Genomic DNA, 26,539 nt, shown 5'->3' with positions numbered 1-26,539 from the left:
CCGGAAGCGCGGCGGCGGCGCGGGGCCGAGTAACGGGAAGTGCCGGGCGTGTCCCGGAAGTGCGGGGGCGCGCGGGGCCTGGGCGGATCCGCGGCGTTGGCAGCGCGGAGCGAGCGAGCCCGGTACGGCGGGAGCGGCGGCAGCAGCGGGCGGGGGTGCGGAGCGGCGGGCAGGGCCGGGCCGCGGGAAGGGCCGGGCGCGGCCGGGGGGCGGGAGCGGGGCCCCGCGTGCCCTTGCGCGACCTTCCGAAGGCCGGGGGAGCCGCCGCCCCCGGTGGGGCCGTCCCGGAGCGGAGCGCGTGCGGCGAGGGCGGGGCGCGGCGGCCCTGGCGGCCCGGGCTCCCCGGAGGGGCCGTGCCCGGTGCCCGGCGGGCCGTGCCCGGTAGCCGGCGAGCCGTGCCCGGTGCCCGGCGGGCCGTGCCCGGCGCCCGGGGCTCGCTCCGAGGGGCGGTGCAGGGGATCGCCCGGCCCGACGCGTGCCGGGGTCGGCCGTGCCTGCGGCGCGCACGGGCTGTCCATAAATGGCCGCTGGGCACGGAATGAGGAACTGGGAGCCGGTACCGGGTTCGGGCTGCTCCGTTCAAGGCAGGCCCTTCCACCGCGGGCCGGGTGCGCCTCCAGCCCCGGCGGGGTTCGCACGGCAGCCGCGGTTCCTGCGCTGCCCCACTAGCATGACCCCACCGGGAGCAGCGGCGTTTTCCCGGGAGCTGACTGAGAGCCGTGACCGCCGTTTGTTTGTGCTGAGAAATCCCCGGCCGCCCTTGTTCACTCGCGGGTTTCGGGTCCGCTCTGTTGCTCCGGCTGTCCAAGCGTTTTTGCAGTGTGCAGGATCTCATTCCGTGACTGCAGAGTGGGGACAGTTTCACCGCTGTGGGTTCAGCTGCTGACACGCAGGGATGGGTCCCAGCCCCGGCTCCAGGCACACACAGCGCTGGTTCCATCCCTGGTGCAGCGCTGCCAGCAGTCTTCGTGCTTCTGGAGCTTCGTGAGCCCTCAGCCTGGCTCTGCACCGTTCAGCCCCGCAGGTGAACGGCAGGTCAGGGATGCGTCAGAGCAAAAAGAACAAAACATAAAACCCTCCTCCATGCTCAGGCTGCCGAGGCCCCGCTGGGCAGCACAGTGTCCTCCTGTTCCCGAGTCCCTCCTGCCGAGGGCTGTGGAACACCCGAGGGGATCGGGCGGGATGGGAATTCCCTGGGTGCTCTTACAAAGCTCCGGGGCCGCAGCGGTACCTGGGTGTGCCCTGACAGCCTCGTGCGGTGCCGGCTGGGCTCTGTGCCCTCCGTGCTGCCCTGGGAACGTCTGGGCTGTCCGGGCTGTCCCGGCTCCCCGTCCTGGCCCAGCAGCGGCGCAGGGCCCTGGAGCAGCCCTCGCTCACATTCCTGCGAGCTCTCCAGGGCCGCGCGGGAAGGAGGAAGGGTGGGGACGGCTGGAACGGGCCGAGCTCAGTGCGAGGCCTGGCGGGTGTCGGGGGAAGCTGATGAGCTCATCTGACTCTGACTAATGCCGGCTCCGCGCTGCCCTGCGACGGGATTCCAGAGCCGGTGTTCCCAGCGTGCCGGGACGCAGCGGGGATGCAGGGACGCTGCTGGTGCTGCTGCAGCTGCTCTGTCCTGCACAAAACGTGCTGGGAATCCGGAACGGTCTGCCGGGCTGAGGGAGCAGGGACGGCAAATTCCCGGGTGGGGATGAGCCTCCTGCTGCCTTCTACAGGCTGCTGGGAGCTGGGGTCTGTTTCTGGAGGTGCAGGAGCCCTCCTGTGCCCGTGCTGCAGCCCTGGCAGTGCCTGGGGAGCAGGGCAGCCCCAGGACCTGTGCGTGAGCTGATGGGAAGGGTGAGGGCTGTTCCCCAGAGTCAAGCCCAGCCTGGCCTGCAGTGCTGACTGGAATCACGCTGGTTCTGTCCCAGTGGTGTTTTCAGTCCTGGTGGGCTCCTGTCACTTTGGGAATCCTGAAAAGGTTGGGGTGGGTTGTGATTCATCTGTGTGCTGGGTATGCATGATTCTTTAGCTCTGGGTCACAGAAGTAAGGCTGGAACACAGGAATGTGACCAAAGAGCTGGGGATTTAGGGTTTGGTTGGTTTGGGCTTCCTTCTGTGCCCTAATACCAGTTTGTGGCAGGGGCTCCTGGTGGCTCTGGTGGAGATGGGGCTCGTGATGTGTGTGAGAAATCTGTCACCACTGTGTTACCCCAGGGCTCAGCTGTGGAGGAGTGGCAGCTCTGTGCTGACACCAAACCAGGGCATTTCCAAACTGCCCAGGAGAGGATTCTGGCTCTCGGAGGTGCCCAGCTGCTGGCAGTCAGGGCTGTGAACGCCAAGTTCCCAATCAGTGCAGCTGTCTCCCAGCCATGGGAGCTGTGCTGGGACTGGTGCTGTTGTTCACAGAGCACTGGCTCCAAGAGCTCCAGGTGCTGGAGCAGAGGCTGCCCATGGCTCCTGCTGTCCCTGATCTGGCTGTCTGTGAGAGATTGTGTCTCTGCTTGGTCTGGAAGTTGGAAGGTGGAGGGTGCCCGTGGCTGTGTGTGCCTACCACTGCTGGAGACAGCTGTGTGAATGCTAGTGGATGCTCTGCCATTAGTTTGCTCTCACAGAAGGCTCAGCCACAGAATTTGAGAGCCACCACAAGTTTGGGACCTTGATTCTGTAAAGCTGAAATTCTCTCACTTTCCTGGAAGCTGCAGGTATCCTCAGAGCAAGGTGTGAGAGTTAGAACAAACCGTGGCCCACGGGAGGTGGGATCTAGCCCAGAGATGAGCCAAAGGACGTGAGGAGGGGACTGGGCAGGGTGCAGGGAGGAGATGGAGCAGTGCAGGTGTGTAAGTGAGCGTTTGCTCAGCGCTCCTGGGAGTCCTCGAGCCTGGCAGCTGCTTGGGTTTGATGTGGAGACACTGGCATGAGCTGTTCATCTGTGACATGAGGCTAAATGTCCTTTTGAAGAGAAATTTCCACATGGTTCAGTGTGAGGATGTTGGAGATGCCGTGCGGCAGGGCCAGCTGTTTGCTGTGCAGCTGCAGCAGGAAAGGCTCCTGGCACAGATGCTTGTGCCACGCAAGGCCAGAGCCCTGGTACAGCCCCGTGTGTCCCTCATCCCCCGGTGCCTTTCTAGAGCTGTGCCAGAGTGTTCTGCGCCTTCAGAGAGTCCAAGTTGATATTTGCCACAGGATAACCCTTCACACAATGTGCCCTGTGGAACCAAGAATTCCTGAATGTGTCATTGGCTTTTACTGAGGATTTTAGTGGAGTGTTGGCATCACCTTTGCCTTGCCCTTGGCGTGGCTGGGCATTTCCTGGGCAGAGTCCTGGGCAGGTTCCACATCTTGTTTATTTCATTGCCTGTTTCCCTGGCTGTGTGTGCCACAGATCCTTGCAAAGGGCTGAGCCAGGTGTCTCATTCCACTCTGCCAAGGCACCTGGCACAGAGCACGGATGTGGCAGTTACAAAACGTGGGCACCAGCTCCCAGCAGAGGCTCCTGGCAATCGGGCCAGTGGTGAGACAGAGGCCTATTCTTAGCTGGAATCCTGATGTGGAGAGCAGAACTGGGTTTATTCTGGGCTCTAGTTTATTCCAATTGAAAGCCTCATCTGGTTGATCTTGTGGAGGAGAATGTCTCCCCTATGGCTTTGGGGTATTTACATTACAAGCAGAGCACTGAGGTTGAATTTTTTCTCACTCTTGCCTGGGCCTCTGTGGACTGAAAATGAGACCTGGAGGGTTCGGCAGGGGCTGAGGGTCCTTGGCAGGGCTGTGTCTCCCAGGGCCAGCAAGAAGGGCCCAGTGAGAGTGGGAGCCTGCAGAGGGACAGCAGGGCAGTTTGGGGAGTCCTGCTGTGGGGTGGCTGCTCAGGGCAGTCACAGCTCTGCTCTGTGCTTCAGTGTGCAGCACGTGTGCCAGGATGGCAGAGCAGGAGCCCACGGCAGAGCAGCTGGCCCAGATTGCAGCGGAGAATGAGGAGGACGAGCACTCTGTCAACTACAAGCCCCCTGCCCAGAAGAGCATCCAGGAGATCCAGGAGCTGGACAAGGACGACGAGAGCCTGCGCAAGTACAAGGAGGCCCTGCTGGGCGCCGTCACCGTCAGCGCAGGTGAGCCCTGTCCCTGCTGGCCTCTGCTCCCACGGGGGAGCTGCTCTCCCAGCCCGGGGTTTGGGCAGGAGCACAAAGCTCAGCCTGTGCTGCCCTGTGCCCTGGCTGGCCCGCAGTGAAGGGCTCGGGGACTGGAGGGAGGGTGGCACTCTGCCTTTGCAGGCACTGTGGGCTGCGCCTGCTGCAGTGGGAGCCTTTACAGAGTTGGAGCCTGTTTTTGCTGGGTTTTGTGCTCTTTCAAGAAGTTCTCTGGAAGGAAAAGGAGCTGTGTTGGCCAGCATTGGGGATGAGTGTTTAACAGCTTTTTCTTTTGTCTCCAGATCCCAACGCTCCAAATGTGGTGGTGACCAAACTGACCTTGGTCTGTGCTACTGCTCCAGGCCCCCTGGAGCTGGACCTGACAGGTGAGCTGGAAGGGAATGCCAGGAGCACTGCTGGCAGGTGGGTGAGCCATCCTGTGTCAGAAGGGCTGGCAGCAGAGCACACTGCTGGGCCCCAGCAGGTTCTGTACCTGGAGCCAGCAGCAGCTCCGTGACACCTGGGTGTTGTGTAGAGGTGTGAGGGGCCAGGTGGGGCAGGCAGATTCTTCCAGCCTGCACGGTGACATTCGTGGCAGCTTCGAAATGGTGACAGCCTTGGAGCAAACATCTGCAAAGAAACAGCTTGGAATTAACTGCAGGGCTGTGCTTGCAGTGTCCTGTTGCAAGGCATTGCTTGCCTGGCTCTGGCAGCAGAGGGGGCTCTGCAGCTCCTGCAGCTCCTGCCCCAGCTGCTGTGTCACAGAAATTCACCCCAGAGCACAGCACAGCACAAAGGAGCTCTGACCCTCTCCTGTCTCTGTAGGTGATCTGGAGAGCTACAAGAAGCAATCATTTGTGCTGAAGGAGGGCGTGGAATACCGGATAAAAATCTCCTTTAGGGTAAGGATTCTGGTCTGGAAATGGAAGGAATAGAACAACAGACTGCTGCAGTCCCAGCTTGGGGAGTGCCCATGCCCTGCAAGTGGGGTTTTGCTGGAGAAATGGGCTCTGCCCATGTGGGGTGGGCAGCGTGAATGGAGACAGCCGGCTCAGTCCCTGCTTCTCTCTCTGCAGGTAAACAGGGAGATTGTGTCAGGATTGAAGTACATCCAGCACACGTTCCGGAAAGGGGTGAAAAGTAAGTGCTTCTCTTGGCTTGGTGAAAAGTGAGTGAGTGAGTGAGTGAGTGAGTGAGTGAGTGAGTGAGTGACTGAGGGCTTCCTGCTCACCTTGCTGCTGAGACAGTGACAGGGGCTGCCCAGCAGCTCCTCTCGGCAGGGGACAGTCCTCAGTGCCACGGGCCCGTGGAGCCCTGCAGGGCTGGGGCAGCCCGTGGTCCTGCACAGTGTGGATCCCAATGCCCCCGAGCAAGCAGGTCCCACCTGACAGCACTGCTGGGGCTTACAGGTCACTCCCCGCAGGAGGGGCCCCTTCCTGGGGGAAGGGAGCTCCCAACTGGGGGAGACTCCTGTTGTTGCAGCTGCTCTGTGGATTGTTGCAACAGTAACAGACCTTTCATTTGCTGCAGCCTTGCTCCAGATGCAGGGGAGGCTCCTGAACCTCTGGTGCCTCCATGATGCCTCCATACGCTGTTTTTGTCTTTTTAGTTGACAAGACCGAGTACATGGTTGGGAGCTATGGCCCCCGAGCAGAGGAGTACGAATTTCTGACCCCCATGGAAGAGGCCCCCAAGGGCATGCTGGCCCGGGGCAGCTACAACATCAAATCCAAGTTCACAGATGATGATAAGACTGACCACCTGTCCTGGGAGTGGAACCTGACCATCAAGAAGGATTGGAAGGACTAGTCCTTCCCGAGGCCAAACCCCAGAGAGCGTGAATCAGACAGTGGCTACCGTAGAATTCCCCCCCTGTACCAAAGTGCTGACATTGGAACCCTCTTACCTGTCACCCCCTTTATCATTTGACCAGAGAGCTCAGTTTTTTATGTGCCCCCTCCCCAGAGAATTGCTGAGTGCATTGACCAAACCATGCTGTCTGCATCTGGTCTCCAGCTGCCCGTCCTGGGGCTGCGCTGCCCCAGCACTGAGGGGAGTGCCCCCTCTCTTGCCAGGCCCTTTCTTGCTTCCCAGCTTCCTTTACCCAGGAGGTGCCAAAGGGGAGGAACCCCGTTAGGATCCTGTGCTTGGCTTTCCTGCGCACAGCTCAGGGTAGCTACTGCCTCCAAGTAGCTGAAGAATTTTGGTGCCAGGCAGCTGTAAAATCAGTTTATTGGCTCCAGTGTTGTCTGCCTGCCCTTTCCGCCCTGTCAGTGTCCTGGGCAGCTTCATTTGTGGATGTTCCCTGTAACCATGATGCCTTAAATGTGTAACATGTATCCTCTAGGGAGGGGGTCCTGCCTCTGTTACACTTTTTAAACGCCACCTGCCCTCCCCGTCTGTTGGCATGGGCTCAGCTTCGTCACGCCCCTCATGTGTTATTAGGAAAGATTCACAACTTCCCACTTCTCTGCTGGTCCATTCCTCACCCGAGACAGGACATCTCCAGAGGGGAGAGGGAGTGACATCCTGGGTGACACCTGCCCCCGAGCCCTGGCCTGGCTGGCCCCAGCCTGGCCTGCAGAGCCCCCCGAGCTCTCTGGGTGCCCTGTGGGGCAGGGCGTGCAGGGCTCACCAGGGCTGCCATCACCTCGCACTTCTCACTGCAGCCCAGGAGCTGCAAAGCACTGAGATTCCAGGACAGCACCTGCCCTCCTGGCTGCTTTGGGCTGAGGATGGACGAGTCTGTCTCTGCAGCTGCTCCTGATGCCATCAGCAAAGAGCTTGCGATGGACAAGTGTTCTGAAGCGGTTAATGCCTTATGTATCTGTTCTGCCTTTAAAATCTGTGCCTGGCCTGTAGTTACTGCCTTGACGCTGGGCCCCGTGCCTGCCTCTACCCTGGGCTGCACAGCTGCAGCTCCTGGGGCAAAGCAGCCCCAGGGCCCTGCAAGGCCCGGGGCTGGGCAGGCGTGTGCCACCTCTGCAGCCCTCCGATCTGGATCTACCACACCGAGGTTACAACTGGGACCAAGTACATGTGGCTTCTCGTAGCTACGTCTTTGCCTCTAACTGCCCTCGCCCTGCCCCTAGAGAGATTTTTTTTGTTAATTTGATTTGGTGCGTATTGTCTGTAAGTCCTAGACCCAGGTTAACAGGTTTGGAATCATCGTCTGCTTCTCCTTTTATGACAGTTAAATAAAATCTTTGAACTGACAGTGTACTGTCCATGCTGGATCTTCAGCATGAAGTGGCTGAATGGGATTTCTGCAGACACCTAGGGTGGGAGAAGACCAGGATCTCTGGGTTTGCTAGAATGTGAAAGGGGAACTGGGACAGGAGAGGCCCCGTGGCAGCATGTGTGCAGGATCTGTCTCTTGCTGTTTGCCCTGTTCTGCAATGCCCATAGTGTGAGGGGTGGGGGTGTGTGAGGCTCTGAAAACAGGGATTTCCAAGGGGGGCCTCTTGGCAGCAGAGGAGCAGGCAGGCTCCAGCTGCACACACAAAGGGAAAGTCCTGTGCAGTCACAGGAATGAGGGAGGCAATCAGAAAACAGTCCAGGAGCCAGCGGATGTTTACAGAGCATGTGGCATGTTTGTGTTAAGGATAAAGGAAAGTGTAGCCATGAAAAGCTCTTTACAGAATCCATGGTGTGAGAGAACCTGGAGGAGGGGACTCAGTAACTGAGAACTCCATAGGCTCCCTCTGTATTTGGAGCTCACAGCACAAGCCCTTCCTTGGGCCTTGGAAAACTGCTGAAGGAAATGATGGAACTTGGAAAGGACAAGGACTGAAGGCAACAGTCTGGGCCGGGTAGGAGCTGGCATGTGGCCAGTGCCCTCTCGTTCTGCTGGCTATGGAGAACAGCCGCCAGCCCTCACCCTCAGTGTGTCAGTTAGAGCCCAGATGTGCCGATAGCTGAACAAAGGCCCCTGTGCTGGCCCCAACAGCCACTCTGCGGCCAGGGGATGAGCACCCAGCTGATGCAAGCCCAGCGCTTTGGCAAGAGTTTCCACACCCTGGGTGTCAAGGTTTCTGTTAGATGGTTTTTCCGTGGCAGGAGGCCTGCAGGGGCAGGACAGCTGTGCTGCGCTCCAGCTTCGGGGATTGTCTGCCTCTCTTCTTGGCACATTCCTCCCCCAGCAGGGTGACAGCTGTGCTCCTTGCCTGGTGCATGCCATGAGTTGGGAATGGGTGGCTCCTGTCACAGCCTACGTGGGACAGACCATTTGCATGAATTTGGTTCCCAAAGTAAACCCTTGGCCCCTTGCAGGTGATGCCCCTTAAGGACCTCGGCCAGAAGTTGTGCAGGACCAGCCCGGGCTGTTCCCCTTTTCCAGCGCTGCAGCAGCTCCCTCTGACCCCACAGTGATAGTGCACATGCAGAGCTACCGCGGGGCAAGGCGGGCCCTTGAGCAGAGCCATCGCTGCCGGGGCTCTCCGGGCAGTGGCTTCCAGCCATGGAACGCGACAGGCCCCGAGGTGGCCGCACGAATGCAGCGCTGATTCCCTCCCTGCCAGCCCGGCGTGCCTGCCCGGCCCTGGGTGGCCGCGGTGCCCTCACCGTGTGCCTTCCCAAACCTCGCTGGACTCTCCCCGGGCCTGACGAGAGCGCGGGTTCAGCACCGGCCGCAGCAATGAACGGGCCGCAGCTCCTGGCAGCACTCGGGTTCGGCACGGGAGCTGGCGAGCTCCGGACGCGGCCCTTGCCCGGAGCACAGAGCAGCAGCGGCTTTGAGCAGCTCCGGGCTGGCGATCCCCGGGATCCCGCAGCCCCAGCCCGGCTCCGCTCCGGGCCCTGCGCGCGCGGGAGCGGCGGCGCCGGGAGCCGGCCCGGGCAGCGCCCGGGGCCCTTCCCCGCCCGGGGCCCTTCCCCGCCCGGCGCGCAGCAGCAGCAACAGCAGCCGGGACCCTCGGCAGGGCCGCAGGCAGACCCGGGCGGCGGGGTTTGCCGTGCCACGATCACCGGGCTCCTCCGTGCCCGGCCTGTCTCCGTGACCGGCGAGCTTGCAGCAAAGCGAACGGGGCCGGTGCTCGGCCAAGTCGGAGCCCAGCGCCGGAGGCAGACAGACAAGGTCGGGGCGGGCAGTGCTGCTGCCGTGATGCCGAGGGGAAGGCCGTGTCTAGGGGAGGTACGAGAGGAGCGGGACAGAACCGAACCGAACCGAACCGAACCGGGCACGGCCGGGCAGGCCTCGCGCGCCGGGCTGGTCACGTGGGGCGCGCGGCCCAGTCAGGATCCACCACGCGCCCGTGGCCGCGCGCACGCGCAGTGCCGCCCAGCGGCGCTTCCCCAGTGCCACGTTCGAGGGCAGGGGCCACGCGAGACGGCGGCGCCGACCAATGGCGAGCGGCATCGCGGGGAAAGGAGCCAATGGAGGCCTGCGGGCGGGGAGCGCGGCCGGCGGCCAACCCGAGGCGGCGGCCGAGGGGCGTGCCCGGAGCGCCAGCCAATGGGCGGCGCGCAGTGGCCGGGGCAGCGGCGCCGGCCAATGGCAGGCGGGCGACGCAGCCAATAGCGCGCAGCGGCGGCCGAGGGGCGGGTTTATAAGGGGGAGGCGGCGCCGCGGCCGCGCTAGCCCGACCCTGAGGCCGCCATCAGCCATGGCGGCGGTGCGCGCTCTGCTCCCGCTGCTCTGCACGGCCCTGCTGCTGCCGCTGCCCCACCGCGCCGCCGCCCAGGAGGAGGAGGATGGCGTCCTGGTGCTGCGCGCCAGCTCCTTCGAGCAGGCGCTGGCCGAGCACCGATACCTGCTCGTCGAGTTCTGTGAGCGCGGCGGGGCCGGGCCGGGCCGGGCCGGGGGGAGCGGGCGGGCGGGCGGGGAGCGAGGGCGCGGCCGGGGACGGGAGGGTCGGGCCGGGGAGAGGCGCTGCGGCACGGGCTCCCCCGGGCGGGTGTGGGGCCGGGCCGGGGTGGGGGTCTGCGCGGCCCCCGGCCCGCCCCTCCCCGGGGCTCCGTGAGTCCCGGCGGGCCTCGGTGCGCCCGGGAGTGGCGGCGGGGAGGCCCGGCCGCCGCTGACTCCCCATCCCGCAGACGCGCCGTGGTGCGGGCACTGCAAAGCGCTGGCGCCCGAGTACGCGAAGGCGGCGGCGAAGCTGAAGGCGGAGGGCTCGGAAATCCGGCTGGCCAAGGTGGACGCCACGGAGGAGTCGGAGCTGGCGCAGCAGTTCGGCGTGCGCGGCTATCCCACCATCAAGTTCTTCAAGAACGGCGACAAGGCTGCGCCCAAGGAGTACACGGGTGAGGAGGGGCAGGACGCAGGTGAAGCGGGCCTGGCTGCGCCGCCAGGGTGCAGAGGGCAGCAACGTGGCGCCGGGTCCCAGCACATGGCCCCGTGCTGGAGCTGTGCTGCTGTGCCCGGACAAGGTCCACTGTGACAACGACCTGGGGATGGTGCTGAGCCCATGGGGAACAGGCCAGCCTGCAATGGCCTCCCTCTGGAGAGATCCTTGAGGGCAGCCAGAGTGGAGGAAGCTGCTTTTAGCAAAGTGACTTGAGCTTGTTTTTTGTGTTGCTTAAGTTGACTCAAGCCTTTCCAGAACTGGAAACACACCTGGGCCATTGGGTGAGGAGGCAAACACGGGTAGTGAGAGGGCTGCAAGGAAGGCCAAGACAGAATTCAGCCAAGCCAGGCCCCAGAGTGCTGGTAACAGAGGGTGACATCCATAATAGAGATCCTGGAAGGAAAAGGTGCTGTAATAGCATAAGTAATACCGAGGTAATGGAGAAGTGTTGCATTACTGATCAAAGTTTAAGGACGGGGGCAGGAGGTGAGAGAGGAATGGATTTGTGGGAGTCCCTTGTACCTTGACTTATCAATTAGGGATAAGCTTAATTACACTGTGAGTGAAAGGGAAAGAGTTGCGCAAATGCGATCCTGGTTCTTGCTGATCTCTTGACCAGCTGCTGAAAATCTTGTCTCTCCAAGCTGTAGGGCTTTGTGCTCTTGGCCTTGGCTGGGGGAAGGTGACTCCACGTTCTCTCCTGTAGCTGGCAGGGAGGCAGACGACATCGTCAGCTGGCTGAGGAAGCGCACGGGCCCGGCTGCTGCCAGCCTGGCTGATGTGGCTGCTGCCGAGGCTCTGGTGGACTCCAGTGAAGTGGTGGTGATTGGTTTCTTCAAGGTAGAGTTTGTGTTTCCCCTGGAGATGCTCTTGTGTGTGTCCAGGGCCTTCCCTGCTCCCTCCTGGCTGGGGAAGGTTCTGTGCCTTATGCAATACTCGCTGCATTGCCTTCCTTGATCTTCCAGTTCTTCGGGTTGGGCCCTGGGATGGGAATGCTTGAGGTGATGTGGCTCCTCTGAGACACCTTTCTTTGCTCCCCAGGATTCAGCATCAGAGGCAGCAAAGGAGTTCCTGCAGGCAGCAGAAGCTGTGGATGATATTCCTTTTGGGATTTCCTCCAGTGCTGATGTGTTCACCAAGTACCAGATTAGTAAGGACAGTGTCATCCTCTTCAAGAAGGTACTGGCTGGTGCCAAGCCTGAGCACCACACTGGGCTCTGCTGTCTCTTTCCTTTTATTTAATTAGTCAGACTCCCACAGGGTCAGTCCTGGATGCAACAAAGGCCCCATGCTGCTTCTGTAGCTGTTCTTGGGCCTCAGAGCCTATGGCCCCTTTGTGGGCTGGGGAGCCTCAGGGCCCACAGTGTGCAGCTGTGTCAGTCTACCAGCCCTGTGCTGCTCTCCCAGAGCTGCTGGGCTTTGGGTGCAGGTTGCCTTCACTCCCTTCCCTTTTACCCAGCTCTCTGCAGTGCAGCAGTGTCACACAGTCCTGGACAGGCCCAAGGGAACAGTAGATGAGCCCTCTGGCTGCCATGGTGCTGTTTGGCTGTGTCTTAGCAGAGCTGCTTTTCACTGCCCACTGCTGACCCCTGCTGTGTCCAGGAGCTGCTCTGTCTCACTGCTGTGGGTTCTGCAGTGCAGGGATTCCAGAGAAGCTCCTAAGAGGATTTGCAGTTCCAGCTGACTGGGCTGGGGCAGTGGATTATGTGCAGGAGGGTGCTGACTGCCTACAGAACCACAAATGCTCTAATGGAGGCATGACAATCCCTGTCACTGGGATGGATTTCCAAGTCTGAGCAGACAAGAAGAGGTTCTTCAGGCTTGGTGGCTCCTCACCCAGAGGTGCTGTGAGGCAGGACTGAGTGCTTTGGGTTCAGATTTACTAAAGCTGTAATGTCATCAATTGTGACTTTGCCCAGCCTGACCTAACACAAGATTTCCTTTTTGTTCACCTGAAACAATTGTTTTATTATACTGTGCCTCTGACACTGTAGGTTTTTTATGGTGATAGAAGCTTGTAGACTTCAATTCTGAGTCAGAGTCCCTCAGGTCAGTGTAGCTGAGGAAATATCTGGCTAATGAGCTCAAAATGCATCAGCAAAATGGGGGGAGAGGGGAGGGAGGAGTGTTTTGTTCTTGTTTCGTTTGGTAGTTGTGTGCTATTGCATGAGTAGCTCTGTATGTCAGCTTTGTGTGCCCTGCTCTGTGTGTGCCAGCCAGTGTGTGCTGGGAGCAGGAGTGACCATGCCGTGCCAGGCTGGGGAGGGGCAGGAGTGCTCAGATCTGTGGGAGGAGCAGCCCAGATCTACCCAGCCACTGCAGCTCCTCTCTGTTCTGTGCAATGGCGTGGCAGTGCCACAGCAGCTCCTGGATAGATCTGCTCTGAACCAGGCAGAAAAGGAGCACCCACAGAAATCAAACCCCAGGGCAGGAGACCTTCATGGCCTGTTTTGGGCTTTGGCTCCATACCATTAGTTGGGTCCGAACTGAGAGGGTTTGGCTCATTGTTCTTCTCTTACTCTGTGAGAGTTGTCCAGACTTGCAGAGGGCCTCACAGCTGTCCTGATGGTGCTGAGGCAATCTGCAGAACTCCTCAGAGTGTTTGCAGAGTTGTTTTCCTCAGCTTTTCCACTGAGGCTGGTGTGCCTCCCCTTAACAGAAGGTTATCTGAGTCCACACTCTTCCTTCTGTCAACAGCCCTAGTGTGGCCTTGCCAGGGCACTGCTGTGCCCTTCTGCACATCCTCCCTGCAGCCTGGATGGGCCCTCTGCAGCTGTTGCTGTTTCAGGCTGCCAGAGGGTTCTGGGAATCCTGCTCAGGGCTGACAGGGATGATGGCCCCGTGGAACAGGACCTGGCACCTCCAGTGTGATGTGCAGCATGTGCTGTTGTCCTAACACAGACTGGAATGAGTCCCCTGAGCTGGGCAAGTTGCTGTTTGCTGTCAGGTGTTGCCAGCACTGTGTGGCTGCAGTGGCTGCTCAGGGCCCTTCTTGGTGACTTGCACCATGAGTGCTCTCACAGTGGTGCAGAGCAAGGCTGAGATCAAACCTGGCTGTTACTGCTGCTTGCCTTCTGGTGGGGGGTGATTTAAAGCTTTGCTTGCAAGGAAGATGGGCACCTTGATCCAGGTTTTAGGTGGATTTTTGGTAACCTCGTTGAGATGGAAGCCTGCTCAGAAGGAGTGCAGCTGAGATCCCTTGGGGCAGTGAGAGATTTGTGTGAGATGCACAAGTGTTCTGATGAAAAATGTCTGTTCTTGCAGTTCGATGAAGGCCAGAACAACTTTGAAGGGGATCTCACAAAAGATAATCTGCTGAACTTCATCAAGTCTAATTCATTGCCTCTGGTCATAGAGTTCACTGAGCAGGTGGGTTTTAGATGTCCAACAAGGCCTTCCCATTGCTGCTGCAAGAATATAGTAGAGGTCCACTTGTAGATTGTATGATCATGTTTTATTGTGGAGCTGGCTCTGGGGATGTGGAGGAGTGGGGAGGACACAGAATACAGAGATGGGAGCTTGCTGTGCAGAGCAGGCCTGCAGCATTGGAGGCTGCTCTGGGCTGCTCAGCATAGTGGAGTTAAACTGGTCTGGATACTGATATGCCTCTGTTCCAAAAATAAAGTTTATTTTTTACTCTTCAGACTGCTCCTAAAATATTTGGAGGAGAGATCAAGACTCATATTCTGCTTTTCCTACCAAAAAGTGTGTCTGACTATCAAGGGAAGCTGAGCAACTTCAAGAGTGCAGCTGGGGACTTCAAAGGGAAGGTGAGCTGGATTTCTTAATCATGAGCTAGGAGACCACCCACCTCTGCAGAGAGGTGTAGCACTGTCTTTAACCATGGAGCAGCTGTGGAGGGGGACTTCAAGCTAGCTCTCTCCTCTGGGACGGGAGGAAAAGAGCCAGCTCAGCTAGACTTGGTGTGAGCATGCACCTGAAGCGTCAGTAGCTACAAGGTACTCGTGTTCACCTCCTGCCTTTCCCTTTTTTCCTCCCAAGATCCTGTTCATCTTCATAGACAGTGACCACAGTGACAACCAGAGGATTTTGGAGTTCTTTGGCCTGAAGAAGGAAGAGTGCCCAGCTGTACGTCTGATCACCCTGGAGGAAGAAATGACCAAATACAAACCTGAATCTGATGAGCTCACGGCAGACAAGATCAAAGAGTTCTGTAACAAATTCCTGGCAGGCAAGATCAAGGTATGTGGATTAACAGCAGTGGTGATGAATGGGGTGGCTGAGAGGGAACAGAAATGCTCCCTGTGAGGGGCTGGAGAAGCTCCTCCACCTTGTGCACGGAGCATCCCGTGGGCTTTGTGCTTAGGAGTGAAAGGCAAAGCTGCTGGGGCCCGGAGGCTGCAGGAGGGTGAGCCAGAGGAGGGACTTGGGCACAGCAGGCAGCTGTGCTCTCCTGGTGGGGACTGCACTGTTGATCCAGTTGCTCTTTCTGCCAGCAGTGTGTGGAAGGTGTGAATTGTGTGGCACAGGGGAAAGGGTTGTCAGCTCCCATCTGCTGAGGGGCTCTGTGTGGCTCAGCCTGCAGTGAGGGTGCAGCAAAGCCCAGTCCTTGGGGAACAGGGCTGTCAGCAGGGCTGGGGGCTTTCCTCCTGCAGAGCTCTGTTGTCATTCTCTGCTCAACAGCACCTGCTCCTCCTGCTGGGCTGGGGTGGGAAGGAGACTGTGGGAGAAGAGGAAGTGACAGTTCATCTGGTTGCTTACAGCCTGTGACTGAGGCACCAGTGGGGTGTTGAAACCTGGCTTTTCCAGGATGTGTGATTGCATGATCAGCCCCAGTAGCTATGTAGCAAACAGTTTGTCTGAATTTCACTTTTTATTCCAGCCCCACCTAATGAGTCAGGATCTTCCTGAAGACTGGGACAAGCATCCTGTCAAAGTTCTGGTTGGGAAGAACTTTGAAGAAGTTGCTTTTGATGAGAACAAGAATGTCTTTGTGGAGTTCTGTGAGTATCTTTCTACAGCTGATTCCAAGTAACTGGTGTGAAAGGATTCCCAAAACCCCTGTGTGACCAGGATTAGGGGAAAAGCCTTTTGCAGCCTGGGCCCCAAAAGCAGTGCCTTGGTTGCAGAGATGTGTGAGAACTGTCTGGCTGGGGAGGAGTGGTGCCTCGTTAGATTGCTCGTGCAACTGTGTGTCTGTGATTAACAGATGCCCCGTGGTGTGGTCACTGCAAGCAGCTGGCCCCGATCTGGGACAAGCTGGGAGAAACCTACAGGGACCACGAGAACATTGTCATTGCCAAGATGGACTCGACGGCTAATGAAGTGGAGGCAGTGAAAATCCACAGCTTCCCCACGCTCAAGTTCTTCCCTGCAGGCTCTGGCAGAAATGTAAGCAGGCAGCTGGGCTGGCCAGGGAGCACAGAGCACTCGCTGCTCGCTCTGCACAGGACTGGGGAGGGCTCTGCATCCTGTGGGCACGGAACACAGCGAGTCTGCAGGACACCCAGGGCCCTGTGAGGGGTCTGGGCTGTAGGGAAAGAGCCTGGGGGGCAGTGGGAAGTGGGAATGGGGAAAAGAGGGAGCATAGAGGACAGTGTGCTCATCTGCAGGCTATTCTTTCCTCGCAGTGATCTCTGAAGTCTAGTGGCTGAGCTGTTTTCCTTCGTCTCATATGGGTGAAGGTGAATTTTTAAATTCCCTTTTGCTTGGCATGTTCACTGTTGCTCAGAAAGAGAATTCTCCTCTCCAGGGGTGTGGGTCTGTAGTGCCCATAACCAGCATCCTTGTGTTTTCCTGTGTAGGTAATTGACTATAATGGGGAGAGGACACTAGAAGGCTTCAAAAAATTCCTGGAGAGCGGAGGTCAGGATGGGGCAGCAGCTGATGATGTGAGTAATATGTATGGTTACTCTGGGCCCTTGGGAGCAGGGTTCTGTGCCTGAACCCTCAGTCCTAAATAAGATCCTGTGTTGTTCCATATCATGTTGCTGGTGAGCAAAGTGCCCACACCAGTGTGGTCTGTTTGGGTGGCTGTGGGCCTGCAGTGGGCTCCTGTCCTGGAGAGCACCCCGAGGGTGTCAGGCAGCACTGCTGGGGCACTCGGCACCTGGAACTGGGCTGTGTGATCAGCGCCACATACCTGTGTGTCAGCTTGGAGGCTCTCACCTGCTGGGGGCTGGGGAGGCTACTGCAGGTGTACAGGTGCCATCTTCTGTAAGGCTTCCTAATCCTTAATGTCCTGAGTCTGAAGCTCTTGATAGAAGTGTCTGGATGTGTTGTTAGCATGGCAGCAGAGAGCAGTGACCAGATGAGGGGTGCTGCTCAGTGCTGGGTTCTGAGTCTGCCTCATGTGCCAGAAACCAGGAGCTGTCTGTAACCTCCACAGGATCTGGAGGACCTGGAGATGGATGAAGAAACTGAACTTGAGGAAGGTGATGAGGATGAGCAGAAACTCCAAAAGGATGAATTGTAAAGAGAAGACTGATCTACATCACCCAAAAAAATCAGACACTAAATTGGCTGCTATGATGCAGCCCAGTGAGTCAGAAACCCATTAAGATTTAAAGCAGAAGGTAAATGACTGGAAATCCAGGGATTGGCTTCTAAAGTAACACTTTACCCTCACTTGTCTGTACACTTACCTTTTCTTTCTTTTGGCTTTTGAAAAGGGAACTGTCACTAGGGAGCCAGCCCAGCCAGCTGGGCTCTTTTTTCTATTGTGATGTACTTTTTTGTACACAGCTTTTGTCTGGGGAACTCTGTTCTTCTGGGCAGTAGGAGGTTGTGAGGTGGTACCAAGAGTTCAGTAGCCTGACAATCTGGCGCCTTGCCACTAACATCTTCCAGACAGCTTTTTTTTTTTTTTTTTCTTTTTCTTTTAAAACTAAAGCCCCTAATTGATTTCTGCACCTGGCAGGGTCCTTAATGGTGTCAGCTGTTCTTCCCTGGAGCTGGCCTTCAGCAGATGTGGGGGCAGAAGGCTGATGGTTTCCTGGGGAAAAGTGCATATGAAGGTGCTTCTCTTCATGCTAGCCAGATGTTTCCTTTCCCTTCTCCTTTAAGACACTTGGAGATGTCTATTCCAAGCTCCTGGAGGGGTGGAATACTGTGTGCACTGGCTGTGGCAGGCTCTGAGGGTGGAGGTGGCTGCTGGCTCACCAGCTGTGTTGACATCCTTTTGATCAAAGACAAGAGTTGCAATCCCTTTCACGAATTATTTTGAGTGGGTTGACCCGGCAGGTGGGTGGTGGGGGAGGGCCTGATAAACAGATCAAACAGGACATTTGCAATTACTGGGGTTTGGGAATGTGGCTGAGGGAGTGCCTCACAGGCCTGAGCTGCATCAGGCTGGTTCTTAGCATTCTGCTACAATAACATTGGTACTGAATTTGATGGCCAAATAAAGTTGAGATTTTAATACTATTATGTCTCTTTGTCTTTATCAGCATGTAGGATATTTGAACCTACCCTGGAAGGGGAGATCAGAGTTGTAGGATGATTCCCAAGGGACTCTGCTGCAATGGGGTGTGTGTCACGTTCTCCAAGTAATTAGTAAAGGAAAAGAACATTCCAGTGCCGGTGTCCTGTCCAGATTCCAGGGGCTGGTGCAGGTGTGAGCGGCCGTGGCTTGGCTCTGGGAGTGTGCAGCCCCTGGGCCAGCTGGCTGGGCTGAGGGGACATTGCTGCTGGGCTCTGCTAGTCAGGCTCACATGACCCCCTGAGCCACTGCTGCTATTTCCAAACCTGCTGCTTGCTGCTGAAGGTATTTTGGTTAGAAAATATGCTATAAATGTCACAGGAAGGGCATGGTGAGGCTAGAGGACAACTGGGGGCACCTCAGTGGATGGGATGTGTGCTGGAGCAGTGGCACAGGGTGTTGGACAACACTTGTGTCTGTCTCCAGCTCCAGCCTTTGCTGGGCCCCAGATGTGGTGTTCCCAGACTTGGGGCACAGCAGCGCCAGGGCTGGGGCTGAGCAGGCCCCCACTCAGCACGGGATGAGGAAGGGCTGTCCCTGACAGAGCAGCAGCCAGGTGTGTGTGAGACCTGTACCTGCAGATACAAGGAGGAGCTGCCTCCCTCCAGGGCTATGGCTGAAGGTGGGCAGTGGCCACTGCTGCACCCACAAACACAGCGGTGCTGGGGGCCTGGGCTGGTTGGTGACAGCTGCTTGGTCTTTTGGAGTGGGGAGGAAGGGACTCTCACTAATCAAGTCCCACTGAAAGGAGGGACTAGAATTTGACTCAAATGGGTCTGTTTTGCACAGCCAGTTGAACTCTGACCAAGCCTGAGCTCTGCAGAGCTCTCCTCTCTCTGGGCAGACACCCACTGTGCCCGGCTTAGAGGAGGTACCTCCCCTAGCCCAAGGGTCCCTGTGGCAGGGCAGGAGCTCAGCAGCCATTGGATGTACATGCCTAATTGCTGTTCCAAGAGAGCAGGCTGCAAGTGTTCTGTGCCGTGTTCAGGCTCATCCACAAGCGGATGCTCAGCCAAGGGATCGATGCTTTTGCCAGCAGATAAACAAGTGCAGGAGTTCTGGGGTGTGTGCCTGCCTGTGCTGCTGGGGTCAGGGCAGGGGTCTGCAGCAGGTGGGCAGAGTGAAACCCCTGACTCCTGAAGCAGCACAGGGATTTTTTCTGACACACCCACCTGGACAATCCCCATCACCGTGACAAAGCATGAAATGCTTAATTGTCTGATGTGCCCAAACCTGGGTGGGAGAAAACAGTGGTTGCTTAAACCCTGATGGACCTGAATGACTCCTCTGTGGCAGATGGTTCTGTTTTGGGTCACGACAGTGTAGCTGGAGAGTATCAGAGGCAGGGGCTGTCTGGTGGTGGTGCTGTTCTTCTGCTGTTCCTCGAAGGCTGCTTGCAGTAGCCTGCCCTCAGCAGCAGCTGTTTCCCTGTCTCTAGGACAAGGGACCAGCAGGGCAGGCTTCTGGTTCTGTGCCTGTCCTGGGATCACCAGCAGCACCTCTGTCCTCGCAAGGGCACAGGGGCCATCAGACACTCAGGCTGTGTGCTGTCACAGTTGGGCTGGGCAGCACAGCTGCTCCTGCTCCTTTTGAGTTGTCCCCTGCAGCTACAGGAGGGTGACAGCTCTGGATGTGACGGTGCCCACAGCCCTGGCACACCCACACTGCGCTGGGACAGGGCGGCCGGTGCCCCTTTCCCCACAAGGGCTCCATGTTGGGAAATTCCTTCCAGGCTCCCCTGAAGGACTACCCAAGCAAGAGTAGATCTGACCCCTTGGACGGGGCACATCAACAGGTGGGTGGTAAGATGAGACACCAACTTCTGCCCAAAAGTGGGAGGCTGCAGGCCCGGGTGGCTCAATTACAAAGCATCATGGCAAATAGCATGAGCTGCATGTCCCCAAAATAGCCCGGGGCAGTCTTTATAACGCGGTGCATCAGTCCTGGGCCAAGGGCCTGGAGGTGAGCTGCGGGTGCTGGTGCCACGTCCTGCGAGTGCCCCAGGAGAGCGGGAGAGGAGCACGGTGACAGCCACATCCCTGCAGCAGGGAACACAGCGGGGCCAGCACAGAGCTGCAGCCAGGAGGGCCGTGAGGGCCGCAGAGGAGGCAGCAGGGCAGCGAGGGGCAGGGCTGCGTGCTGAGCAGCCCCATGCCGCTGTGCCTGAGGGCTGCTGCCGCCAGCATGAGGGACTATTGCCCGGCGTTGCCGCGGTACGGCCGGTACGCGCCCCGGCTCCGGGCCTCACGCACCGTGCGCTTCCCCAACGACGTCGTCTTCCAGGACCACATCAAGCAGGGGGACCTGGAGCAGGTGGGCAGGTTCATACGGGCCAGGAAGGTGACGCTGGACACCATCTACCCTTCTGGTGAGTGCTGCTGGGCGGCAGAGCTGGGCAGAGCAGCGGCACAGCCTGGTGGGGCCGTGAGGGACACCGGGGCTGCGCTGTGGGCCACCCTCAGCAGGACTGAGCAAGCTGGGCCCCTCAGCAAGGAGCAGAGCCCCAGGGTGGCCCCAGCATCTCCCCTTACCAGCAGAGTCAGCGGAAAGGGGGAGCCTGGCCCCGGTCCCTGTAAGACACCATCGAGCCCCCACAGCTTGGTGGGACCCCAAAGGACGGCAGCAAGCACAGGCTGCGGGCTCTGGGCAGCACCCTGGGGCCCCTGCCTTTTCCCCTGACTGGGGGATCTGCATTTGTTCCTGGCTCTGCCCGTTTGTCACAGGCACTGCTCCCTCTTGTATGTCTGACTCTGGGGGCTCAGGGAAAGCACTGTGTGCACAGCCTCACCAGAAATTGTTCATGGAATGCCTGATCTGTACAGGCTGGTGTGGAGCCCAGATCTGTCCTTTTCTTGCGCTTGGCTTCTGCTCTCACAGGGCCATGGAGACCCTCCCAGACAGGGCATTCATGCTGCAGAAGGGCAGCAGGAACCCACAGCAGCTCCTCTGGCTTTCTCACTTTCCCCACCGTCCTCTCCCTGAGCAGGAGAGTGCCTGCCCCCCTTTCCCGAGCTGCGAGTGCAGCGTGCAGAGCGATCCCTCCCGGGCAGGGCTGACCCGCTGTCCCCGCAGGCATGGCAGCGCTGCACGAAGCCGTGCTGACGGGGAACCTGGACTGCGTCAAGCTCCTGGTCAAGTACGGCGCTGACATCCACCAGCGCGACGAGAACGGCTGGACGCCCCTGCACATGGCCTGCAGCGACGGCTACGCCGACATCGCCAGGTACGGCCCCGGGGCATGGAGCGCAGGCACCGGCGGCTCCTCGGGCTGCCCGGGCCGGGCCGGTTGCTCAGCTCCGCGCCCTGCAGGTACCTGCTGTCCCTTGGGGCCAGCCTGGAGGCCACCACGGACGACGGGGAGAAACCCTCGGACCTCATCGACCCCGAGTACGAGGACCTGGTGCAGCTGCTGGGAGGCGCCGCGCTGCGCTGAGCCGGGACCGGAACACCGAGCGCCGCGGGCCGGCCCGGGGGCCGCGTCTGCCCGGGAACCGGGGCCGCGCCGGCCCGGGAACCGAGGCTATTCCGGACCGGGAACCGAGGCTATTCCGGACCGGGAACCGGGGCTGCGCCGGACCGGGAACCGGGGCTATTCCGGACCAGGAACCGGGGCTGCGCCTGCCTGGGAACCGGGGCTGCGCCCGGGCTGGGCCCGGGCGGCCAACGGGCAGCAGCGCCCGGTACTGCGAATCGCGAACCACTTTGTACTTTTCCAATAAAGCATCTCGGTTACCACCTCCGGTACCATCTCCGGTACTGCCTCCGGTACCATATGCGGTACCCTCTCTGGCGCCATCTCCGGTACCGCCTCCGGTGCCGCCTCCGGTGCCATCTCCGGTTCCGCCGGGGCGGGGCTGTGGCGGGCGGGGGCGTGGCCAGCACCGTGCGCAGGGCCGGCGCGGGGGTGTGTCCGCCGCCGGTAGGGGGCGGGGCCGCGCCTGCGCGGTGCGGCGCTTCCGTCTGTGCGGCTGGCGCAGGCGGGAGGGCCCAGGTGAGGGGCGCGCGTTGCCCGGCGACGGGCGGGGGGCGCCGCGCGGCCAGGCCCGGCCGAGCCCTCCCTTCCTCCCGCAGCCCCGCCGAGCCCCTTCCGGCCCCGCCGAGCCCCGCCGAGCGCCGCTGCCGACATGGCCAGGTGAGCCCCGCCCGGCCCCGGGCCCAGCGCGGCCCCGGGCCCGGCTCAGTTCCCCCCGCGCTCCGCTTGCAGCTCCCCCGTCTCCCGGGTGGTGTACAACGGAAAGCGGAGCGGCGGCCCGCGCTCCCCCGGCGCCGGCAGCGAGATCTTCACGCCGGCCCACGAGGAGAACGTGCGCTTCATCTACGAGGGTGAGCGGGGCGGCGGCCGCGGGGTGGGGGCGCGGGCGGCTCGGGGCGGCCGAGGCGAGCGGCCCTGGCCCTGGCCCTGGCCCTGTCCCCGCAGCCTGGCAGTGCGTGGAGCGCGACCTGCGCAGCCAGATGGGCTCCGAGCGCGGCCTGGTCGAGGAATACGTGGAGAAGATGCCGAACCCCAGCCTGAAAGGTGCGGGGGACGGGGGCACCGCGCCGGCCGGGCCGGCCCGGATTGGGTGCGCCGGGCGGGGGCTGCCCTGCCTCTGCCCCCAGAGTCTCTCCTGTCTCCCTTGCAGCGTTTAAACCCGTCGACCTGGGTGATCTGAAGAGGAGGAACACACAGGATGCAAAGAAGTCCTAAAGTGGATCCTCCCTGCGGGTCGGCTGCTCTCTGAGGTCCTCAAGCAGATTTAATTTGAGATTTTGTGTTGATTTCCTCCTCTGGTCTGTCCTTCTAAAAGGCCGTGGGAGAGCCAGTCAGCTCTGGGGCTGGCTCTGAAGCTGCCTGAGGTCGAGGATGCTCAGGGCCTCACCGAGACTGCCCAGAGCCTGTTGCAAAGGATTCCAGTCCCCCGCTCATAGCTTTGGCCTCAAATCGCCCTTCCCCACTTCATGCTGAGCAACCCGATCCCCTGTTCCCCTCCTGTCGCTGCCCTCTGTGCCTGGCTGGGCAGGCCGAGGCAGATGCGCTGTTGGATCGGACAGCACGGGGTCTCGCTTTCCCCTGTGCGCCTCAGCTCCACCTCTGCTGGGGCTGGCCGAGGGCAGGTGGCACAGTCGAGTCTGTTCCTGTGCCTCCCGACACAGGGACAGCCCCTGTGCAGCCCCGCTGTGCAGCTGAGGGCTGGGAGGCCATAGCCAGGCTCCTCCCAGTTCCTCTGTGGCAGCAAGCTGCTGCCTGGGCTGCTTGCTGCTAGAGCACGTGGGCCACATCTGAGGCCACATTTTCTACCTGCTTAGATCAGGCCTGGTCCCTGTGGTGCTGCAGGGGAAGGTGTTCCTCTCCCTGCAGATGGAGAGGTGGAGTGTCAGCACCAGCCCCAGGCTTCTGAGAGGTGCTCAGAGGGACCTGGGCCACCTGCAGCCCCACAGGAGACGGTGGCCGTGGGGGCAGCCGTGGGGCTGCACGGAGCAAGGCTCGGGAGCTCCTTGCCCTGGCAACGCTGCAGTTTTATACTAACACCATTTTCCAGATACGCAGCCCTTGGAAGAGACCCGGCCCCTCAGCCTGCCCTGGGTGGCCACAGTGGTGGAACCACACCAGGGGTGCTTCCTTTAGCCCCTCGCTCGTGGCACTGCGTGGATGGTTCCTGCGTCCCTGCCTGAGAGTTGGCGTGCCAGCTGTGCCCAGCCGAGCCGTGGGGCTGCCCCGAGGGAGGGCTGGCAGCCCCCTGCCCGCCCTTGCTCCGGGCTGGCGGGGATGGGGCTGCCAGGCCCGTGCAGTGCCAGTGGCTGTGGGGAGGGCTGCAGGGACTTGGGGCTGCCAATACCTTTCCTTTGTTGAGTCCTTGAGTTGTACTGTACCCTTTCCTTTCTGTGGTATGTCACTTGAGGAGTGTTGTAAATAAACGCTGGTGTCCTTTTGGGGCGGCCTTGGTGTGGTGCTGCAGCCTGGCCCAGCTCTGGGGCGTGGACGAGGGGCAGAGAGCTGCGTTTGGTTTTGCCCTTGCTGGGCTCTTGGTTTCCCTGCAGGCAGGTGCAGCGTGTCGGTGGCACAGTGCCCTTGGGCTCGGGCGGCCAGCATCCCGGGAGCTGTGGCTGCACCCAGGATTTAAATGTTGAGACTATTAATACCCTCATATCCTCTTCCCTCTCCTGCTTTAATGGCATTTAGGCTATACTTAGCATTGCTAGAATTTCTGCTTGAGTGCATCTTGACACTTGCCATGACCCTGTTTACCTCCCATCACCAAAACATTCCTGCTGCTTGGTCCTGGCACAGCAAGATGGAAACTCAGCCCCTATTGCCTCCTGAGCCACCCCAGGCCCTGCATCCGTGCAGCTGCGGGCAGTGGGGGACAGGAGTGACGGCGTCACTGTCAGAGCCCCTCTCCTTTCACTCTTGTGTTGGGATGGGCCCTGTGGTGTGTTCAGGGAGCCGGGCAGGCCAGTGAGATGCCCTGCTCAAAGCCCTTAGCATGCCCAGGGCTGTGTCCTGTGTCCAGGCAGGCCTGTTCAGCTGCCATGGAGCCCAGCACTGCCCCCCGTCTGGGGCCATCCCAGCTCTGCAGGACCCCCACACGCCCTGGGCATGAGGGCCCTGCTGTAGCACCCCCACTTCTGCCTTGTTTTCCTCTGCTTGGGCACAGTAAAGCCAGAGGCAAAGCAGCTGCTCAAGCTCTAATGAAATGTACAAAAAACATCCTATAAGCAGGTGATTTTTATAAAGACTGATGCCAAATTGCAGGGCAAGGATGGTGAGGCGGTAGGGGGAGGTGGTGGGTGTTAGGGGTGTGAGGAGTGAGGCCACAGGCCAGAGAAATCAGGCTGTTTACCTGTAAAAATCGACCTCATCAGAGTTTATTTCCCTGTGCCTTGGACACAGTGCTCTTCATTAGATTAAAGGGTAGGAGGAGGAGAGGAACGTGTTTGTCATCAAATTAGGTGGTGGGGAAGAGGCCTGGCAGCAGGCAGAATCGACTTAGGAGACCAATTTGTGGTGCTCAATTCCCTTGATAAAGTGGGAATTTTCCTACGAGGCGCCGCGCCTAGGGGTGCGTGCTGGGCTGGGCTGGGCTGGGGGCACTGCCCGCCGTGCCTGGCTGTGCCAGGAGGGCACTGCCTGGGGGACACAGCCCCGGCCACCAGTCTGGGGGTGAGGAACTGCCTCAGCCCCATTCCATGCCCTGGGACGAGCTCACAGCCAGGGGCTGGCTCCATGGCTGCGCTGTGGTTCTGCAGAGTCTCTGCTTAGGGCAGAGTGGTTCCAGCGCGGGCTGCCTGAAAAGGCAGGGGGTGCTTGGGTGCTCCATCCCTGGAGACAGTGCCAGGCTGGACGGGGCTCTGAGCAGCCTGGTGCTGCAGGTGTCCCTGCTCACTGCAGGGGCTGGGCCAGAGGACGTTTAAAGGTCCCTTCCCACCCAAACCATCCTGCAAGTCTGGCCACGCTGCTGTCAGCACCTTCATCCCTCTGGATACCAGGAACGAGCAGCTCCCGTAGGGCGGCTGAGGGCAGCGCCTGCCTGTGTGTGTGTACACGTGAGTGTGTGTGTGTGTGTGTACGTATGTGTGTGTGTGTGTGTGTGGCGTACATGTGTGCTGTATGTGTGCACACACCTGCGCAGGGCTCAGCGCCAGGGGACGCAGGACATTTCCCCAGCTCACCCATGGGCTGGGGCTGGCTTGAGGTCCCTGGAGGGTCCCATCATTGTGTGGCACACACAGGGCCACCCTTGCTGGGCACGGTCTGGGGGCCAGCCTGGCCCCAGCAGGGTCGGGGGTCCGCAGTGGGTGTTGCCACAGCAACGCTGGAGCAACAGGCGCAGGGCACAGCTCCGTGCCATGCCCGTATTTACCTTCCCAGAAACCGCTTGGTGCTCCAGCAATTTGCCTCAATTAGGCTCGTTACCGCGTCAGGAAGGCCGCAGTGACGGCAGCGGCTGTAGGGCCGCTGGCTCCGCGGGGGCTGCCGGGGCCGCTCGGGCACATGGCTGTGAGCGGGGCAATCCCTGTCCCTCCGCCTGTTCCTGTCCCATCCCTGCACTTGGGGCCTGGGCAGACCCCAGCGCTGTGCGCCCCTTCCCTCGCCCGTTCCACGGCGCTGCTGCCCCTGCCCCACGGCCCCGAGCCCCGCCGCCCAGAGCCTCTGTGCCAGGCTCTGCTGCTCCCATCCCCGCTGCCAGCGCTGCTCTGCCTCTCCGGCGCCGGCTCCTGCTCGGCCAGGGCAGACAGCGAGTTGTCGAGTAAACAGAGGAAAATTACTGTGCGCTGGGCTGGGCTCTGCTGCCGGAGCCAAGCCCTGCGTGGCCCGGGCCATGGCTTCTTTGGCCGTGCCACGCCAGCCCCGTCGGTGCCTCGCTGTGGCCGGGAGCCTGCAGGCAGCGCGGCTCCCGAGGGTGCCAGGGCAGCCGTGGGTGTCGGGGAGCCGTGGGTTCCGGGGGACCCGCGGGTGTCGGGGCCGCGGCCGGGCGGGCGGTGCTGTGGCTGGGTGCGATTTACCGAGGGCAGAGCCTGCCCGGTGTTCCCCGGTGGGACTCCCAGCTCTCAGCCCCTGCGCCGGGCTGGGTGCGGGCCTCGGGCAGCCGGGGCCGTCACCCGCTCGGGAACGCTGAGTGACGGTGCCGGGCAGTGCCCACGGTCCGCGGGGTCACGGCAGGGCGGCTGTCCGTCCCGCCGCCACCCTCGGGCAGGGCGAGCCCAGCCGGGGAGCAGCACCGGCCTAATCC

At 60.3% G+C, this 26,539-nt stretch overlaps 4 protein-coding genes across 5 annotated transcripts; all 4 read left to right on the top strand.

The window, feature by feature from the left end:
* The first annotated feature begins 35 nt into the window (after positions 1-35).
* Positions 36-7,320, top strand: ARHGDIA (Rho GDP dissociation inhibitor alpha). The gene is made up of 6 exons (XM_059485686.1): positions 36-122; positions 3,876-4,085; positions 4,406-4,489; positions 4,929-5,005; positions 5,180-5,243; positions 5,713-7,320. The coding sequence occupies exons 2-6, from the start codon at positions 3,896-3,898 to the stop codon at positions 5,910-5,912; spliced, it is 615 nt and encodes a 204-aa protein (XP_059341669.1). The 5' UTR covers positions 36-122; positions 3,876-3,895; the 3' UTR covers positions 5,913-7,320.
* A 2,369-nt stretch (positions 7,321-9,689) lies between these two features.
* On the top strand, positions 9,690-17,773 carry P4HB (prolyl 4-hydroxylase subunit beta). The gene is made up of 11 exons (XM_059485684.1): positions 9,690-9,869; positions 10,137-10,343; positions 11,094-11,227; positions 11,429-11,566; positions 13,652-13,756; positions 14,032-14,157; positions 14,390-14,590; positions 15,231-15,351; positions 15,558-15,739; positions 16,153-16,239; positions 16,737-17,773. The coding sequence occupies exons 1-11, from the start codon at positions 9,707-9,709 to the stop codon at positions 16,821-16,823; spliced, it is 1,551 nt and encodes a 516-aa protein (XP_059341667.1). The 5' UTR covers positions 9,690-9,706; the 3' UTR covers positions 16,824-17,773.
* A 1,994-nt stretch (positions 17,774-19,767) lies between these two features.
* On the top strand, positions 19,768-21,563 carry PPP1R27 (protein phosphatase 1 regulatory subunit 27). Its single transcript, XM_059485688.1, has 3 exons — positions 19,768-20,196; positions 20,901-21,051; positions 21,138-21,563. The coding sequence occupies exons 1-3, from the start codon at positions 19,980-19,982 to the stop codon at positions 21,259-21,261; spliced, it is 492 nt and encodes a 163-aa protein (XP_059341671.1). The 5' UTR covers positions 19,768-19,979; the 3' UTR covers positions 21,262-21,563.
* Positions 21,564-21,778: 215 nt separating this feature from the next.
* MCRIP1 (MAPK regulated corepressor interacting protein 1) lies at positions 21,779-23,738 on the top strand. 2 transcript variants are annotated; one of them, XM_059485690.1, is made up of 5 exons: positions 21,779-21,960; positions 22,033-22,151; positions 22,246-22,344; positions 22,451-22,550; positions 23,348-23,738. In XM_059485690.1, exons 1-4 carry the CDS (start codon positions 21,953-21,955, stop codon positions 22,513-22,515), a joined length of 291 nt encoding a protein of 96 aa, XP_059341673.1. In that variant the 5' UTR covers positions 21,779-21,952; the 3' UTR covers positions 22,516-22,550; positions 23,348-23,738. The 2 variants fall into 2 exon arrangements, with proteins under 2 accessions (XP_059341673.1, XP_059341672.1); XM_059485689.1 differs by having other exon boundaries at positions 22,451-23,738.
* The last annotated feature ends 2,801 nt before the right edge of the window (positions 23,739-26,539 follow it).

This window comes from Ammospiza nelsoni, chromosome 19 (assembly GCF_027579445.1).
Source record: "Ammospiza nelsoni isolate bAmmNel1 chromosome 19, bAmmNel1.pri, whole genome shotgun sequence".
In the NCBI taxonomy this organism is placed as follows: domain Eukaryota; kingdom Metazoa; phylum Chordata; class Aves; order Passeriformes; family Passerellidae; genus Ammospiza; species Ammospiza nelsoni.
Note: the sequence above shows the minus strand (reverse complement) of the source record. Positions and strands in the feature narration are given on the sequence as shown.

Bases quoted from the DNA above. Each gene is read 5' to 3' on its own strand.
- ARHGDIA (XM_059485686.1), top strand. From the start codon at position 3,896: ATGGCAGAGCAGGAGCCCACGGCAGAGCAGCTGGCCCAGATTGCAGCG. The intron at 4,490-4,928 runs GTGAGCTGGAAG...CTGTCTCTGTAG, and splicing joins CCTGGAGCTGGACCTGACAG to GTGATCTGGAGAGCTACAAG. The intron at 5,006-5,179 runs GTAAGGATTCTG...CTCTCTCTGCAG, and splicing joins GGATAAAAATCTCCTTTAGG to GTAAACAGGGAGATTGTGTC.
- P4HB (XM_059485684.1), top strand. From the start codon at position 9,707: ATGGCGGCGGTGCGCGCTCTGCTCCCGCTGCTCTGCACGGCCCTGCTG. The intron at 11,567-13,651 runs GTACTGGCTGGT...CTGTTCTTGCAG, and splicing joins GTGTCATCCTCTTCAAGAAG to TTCGATGAAGGCCAGAACAA. The intron at 16,240-16,736 runs GTGAGTAATATG...TAACCTCCACAG, and splicing joins ATGGGGCAGCAGCTGATGAT to GATCTGGAGGACCTGGAGAT.
- PPP1R27 (XM_059485688.1), top strand. From the start codon at position 19,980: ATGCCGCTGTGCCTGAGGGCTGCTGCCGCCAGCATGAGGGACTATTGC. The intron at 20,197-20,900 runs GTGAGTGCTGCT...CTGTCCCCGCAG, and splicing joins GGACACCATCTACCCTTCTG to GCATGGCAGCGCTGCACGAA. The intron at 21,052-21,137 runs GTACGGCCCCGG...CGCGCCCTGCAG, and splicing joins GGCTACGCCGACATCGCCAG to GTACCTGCTGTCCCTTGGGG.
- MCRIP1 (XM_059485690.1), top strand. The intron at 22,152-22,245 runs GTGAGCGGGGCG...CTGTCCCCGCAG, and splicing joins CGTGCGCTTCATCTACGAGG to CCTGGCAGTGCGTGGAGCGC. The intron at 22,345-22,450 runs GTGCGGGGGACG...TCTCCCTTGCAG, and splicing joins GCCGAACCCCAGCCTGAAAG to CGTTTAAACCCGTCGACCTG.